The 3,499-nt window shown below is 64.2% G+C and overlaps 1 protein-coding gene across 1 annotated transcript in view; it reads right to left on the reverse strand.

Moving 5' to 3' along the window:
* The window catches only part of C2CD4C (C2 calcium dependent domain containing 4C), a 17,249-nt gene extending 14,939 nt beyond the window's left edge, over positions 1-2,310 (reverse strand). The window contains exon 1 of the mRNA XM_035892353.1: positions 2,257-2,310. Coding sequence (XP_035748246.1) covers positions 2,257-2,310 — 54 coding nt within the window. The remainder of the gene's footprint in view (positions 1-2,256) is intronic.
* Positions 2,311-3,499: the final 1,189 nt, after the last annotated feature.

The following is a 3,499-nucleotide window of genomic DNA, read 5'->3' on the forward strand; positions in this document are numbered from 1 at the left end:
GGACCGAAGCCGGCGGGACGGAGCCGCGTGTCCCCCCCCCGGCGCAGCCCGCTCTCCCCTCCGAGCTCTTGAGCTCATCAAAGCTCTGAACAAAGCCAACAGCACTCCAAGGCGCTCGGAGCTCAAGGACTCGCTGAGAGCATTAAGTGGTTTAATATCGCGGCTGGAGGAGAGGGGGGAGGCAGTGCCACATGTCACACGTCTGGCCAGCACCTGGCGGGGACAGCGCTGGGGCAGGACACGGCCCAGGCAGCGCTGGGGGCACCGGGGGCGAAACGTCAGGAGGATCCGTAGAGCATCACTGCAGAGCCCGGTGCTGGGGGGGGGCAGGAGGGGGGCAGGAGACTCAAACCGGGGTGATTGGCCCCAGCCCAGGTCCTCCATGGATTTATAGCCTTGGGGGATGCACAGACAGGGGCCAGTGGCAATTCCTCCCTGGCTGCTGCCTCGTGGATGCCATCAGGCTGCAGGGATGGCACCGTCATCCCACAGCCGTGCAGGGCTGGGAATAATCGCCAGGAAGGAGAGCCTGGCCTGGTGAGCTCCTGGGGCAGGGGCTGCTGCAGCTGGGCAGCGACTGTGAGAGGTGGGAGGCCTCAGCTCCCTCTGCATCCTGACTTCGAGCTGATAAAAAGAGAAAGGCAGCTGTGCCGAGCGAGACCAAGGGCCAGCTCGGCCAGTGCTTGGGAATGGCAGCAGGAGAGAAGGTCCCCAGGGCCTGGGGGAACAACCTTCCTCCCTCTCTGGAAGCAATTTGCCTTCCTCTCTCCCTGCACCCCCTGGTTTTGCCACGTGCCCTTCGCCTGCCGTGCCCAGGCCTCTCCCAGCAGCGAGTGGGTGCTCCCTGGCAGGGGCAAGCAGTCTGATTTATGGAGTGTCTTGGCACACTGCTGTGCCTGGCTGGGAGCAGCAGCTCTGACCAGCTGCAGACCCTCCCCAGGAACAGGCCTCTCGGCACGGCTGCCCCTCACTGGCCACGGAAGCGGACCCGGGAGAAGCTGCTGGGACCTTCTGAACGGGGTGTTTGGGGAGCAGGAACCAGCCAGGGTACCTGGAGGGGTCTGGGCAGGGCTGGGGTAGGGGGTGGTGTCCTGGCTGGGCTCTGCACTGCAGGGCTCTGAGTCCTGGGTCCTGTGGTGGGGCAGAGGGCAGATAGTGCCCAGGAGAGGAGGACAAGGCTCACAGGGAGGGGAGGGTGGTGAACACAGGGCTGGTGTTTGCCTTTCCTCCACCCTGCACCAGGGTGAGTAAACAAGGTGCAGAAATGGTTGAGTTCCCTTGAGATAACAAAGGGCGCTGGAGCTGGGCCGGGCTGGGGAGGGAGCAGGGTGCTCGGAGCTGCCTGCTACCTGTACTGAGTTTGCCTGGGCTCAGTTTGGGGCAGGGCTTCCAGGTTTGAGGCAGAAGAGGAGCTGCAGCGGTCGGGCAGAGACGCTGAGGTCCTGAATGCCGCAGTTCCCAGTGAGGGGACGGCAGGAGAGACCCAGTGCTCGCGGCAGAAGCTGGCTCGGACACTTGCGCCTCTGGCACCTCGGGACCATGGGCTGTGCCGGGGGCATCCCTTCCTGGCAGCGCAGGCAGGGGCTGCAGCCAGCCCCGCTGCTGAGAGGAGGCTGCCAGGGACCAGCACTCGCCTGCGGCACAGCACTGCGCTGCCACGGCCACCGCGTGCGGCAGGAGCTGCCAGACCCAGAACAGAAATGTGCACAGGGCCAGCAGAAAACAAGGTTTCTAGGGCCTCCAAAATGGGCTCTGGACCCCCACTGGGCACCCAGCAGCGTGGAGCGGGGAGGGGGTGCCTTTCCTCGCCTGCCTCCCCCTTGGCCAGGGCTCTCCATGGACCCAGGCAGCGTGGGGTGCTGGGGGGGGGGCAGCTTTTGTTGCTCCAGAGCTACCTCCCAGGCAGCGTGACGGGGAGCCAGGCAAGGGCTGGGCGAGACAGACGGGGGGCCTCGTGCTGGGCTGGAGGCATGTGGCGCCTGGCGAGGCCTGGGCATGGCACCGCCGGCAAGTGACGCCTGGCTGGGGACGCTGGCAGGGCTGGGGACAACGCCAGGGCTGGGGACAATGCCAGGGCTGGGGACAATGCCAGGGCTGGGGACGCGGCGGGTGGAGCCGGCAGTGTGCTACCACCTGCTGGAAGCTGGGAAGGAGAGAACTCCACGAGGGGAAGGGGCTGGCACCGGGACCCCGCAGTCCCGGGGCATGGGCTGAGCCCCCGCCGCAGCCCCTCCGGGGCAGGAGCCCTGCACCCACCTCCTCTTCTCCAGCTGGTTCGTTATTCCCACGAAACTTGCCGAGAGCCAACATCAGAGGCTCTCACCCCTCTGTCCAGGAAAGCTGAACTGGGCAGCGTCTGCTGGCAGACAGGGGGGTGGTTGGTCAGTGAGGTCTCCAAGGCCCTGGGAGAGCAAGGAGGCCACGTCCCTCTGCAGTCAGTCCTCTGTGGCTTCCAAGCCTTCCCAAAACATCTCGGCCTCCCCAGAGCCACACGGGCTGAAGAAGCAGCACTGAGAGGCGAGTCGTTCTCCCCCTCAGCCTGGCGTTAACTCTGGAGCCTACTGACTGCTGCTCCAACCACACCAGCAGCCACCAGCAGTTTCAGCACATGTGCCGCTACCCACTTCGTTCCACCATCTCCCAGCCCCAGCCTCCCGCGGGCCCCTCCTCCCTCGCCCTCCCCTCGCCCCCAGCCCAGTGAGGACCAGTTCAGAGCAGAGCCACACTGGGGGTGCAGGGCACACAGACAGAAATCCAATTTCAGATGGGAGCACTCCCTGGTGCGCTGACTGCATTATTCATGTCCATACTTAACTCAATAAAGGCCTCATATTTGTTTTAATTATTTTTTGCTTCAAGAACACTGCTGTTGCAGCTCCCAGCCCGCCTCCCCCCGCAGGGTCCTGCCTTTGTGCTGGGCGACCAGGGGGCACTGCCCCTCAGCAGGACCCTCTCAAGGGGGGTCTCTGAGCCCCTGCAGCCCAGGGCAGGGGGGAGCAGAACCTCCTGCACCCTGTGGCCGTCAGCACCGCACACCAGCCTCAACCAAAGCAGTTAAACCCCTACGATAAATACCCCGGCAGCCCTTCGGGCACCTCGCAGCAGCATCGGGGGGGCGAGGGGCCAGGGCAGAGCCAGCAGCAGCTGGTGAACGGCGTGGGCTTGTTCTCCGGTGGCGAAAGAACTAAGTCTGGGCTCTCGCAGCCTTTTCCTGCCTCTGCTATTGAGGGAACGGCGCAATTATCTTTGCAGACGCATTACTATATGACAAAAAATAGCATCTGAGATGGAAGCGCTGCGTCCCTGTAGGTATCCAGCTATCAGTGGAAAATTACACATTCATTACTGGGCTTTATTTAGGGGCTTGTTTTATTCATCGACTCAGCCAGCACCCAGCAGCCCCATCCCGGGAGGAGCTGTCCCCAGCGAGGGGCAGGGGGTGCCAGGGTGACCCTGCTCCCTGCGGCGGGTGCCAGTGGTGTGGTGGCAGCACCGGGCG

This window comes from Egretta garzetta, unplaced genomic scaffold (genome assembly GCF_000687185.1).
Source record: "Egretta garzetta isolate BGI_Z169 unplaced genomic scaffold, ASM68718v1 scaffold4, whole genome shotgun sequence".
NCBI classification, from domain to species: domain Eukaryota; kingdom Metazoa; phylum Chordata; class Aves; order Pelecaniformes; family Ardeidae; genus Egretta; species Egretta garzetta.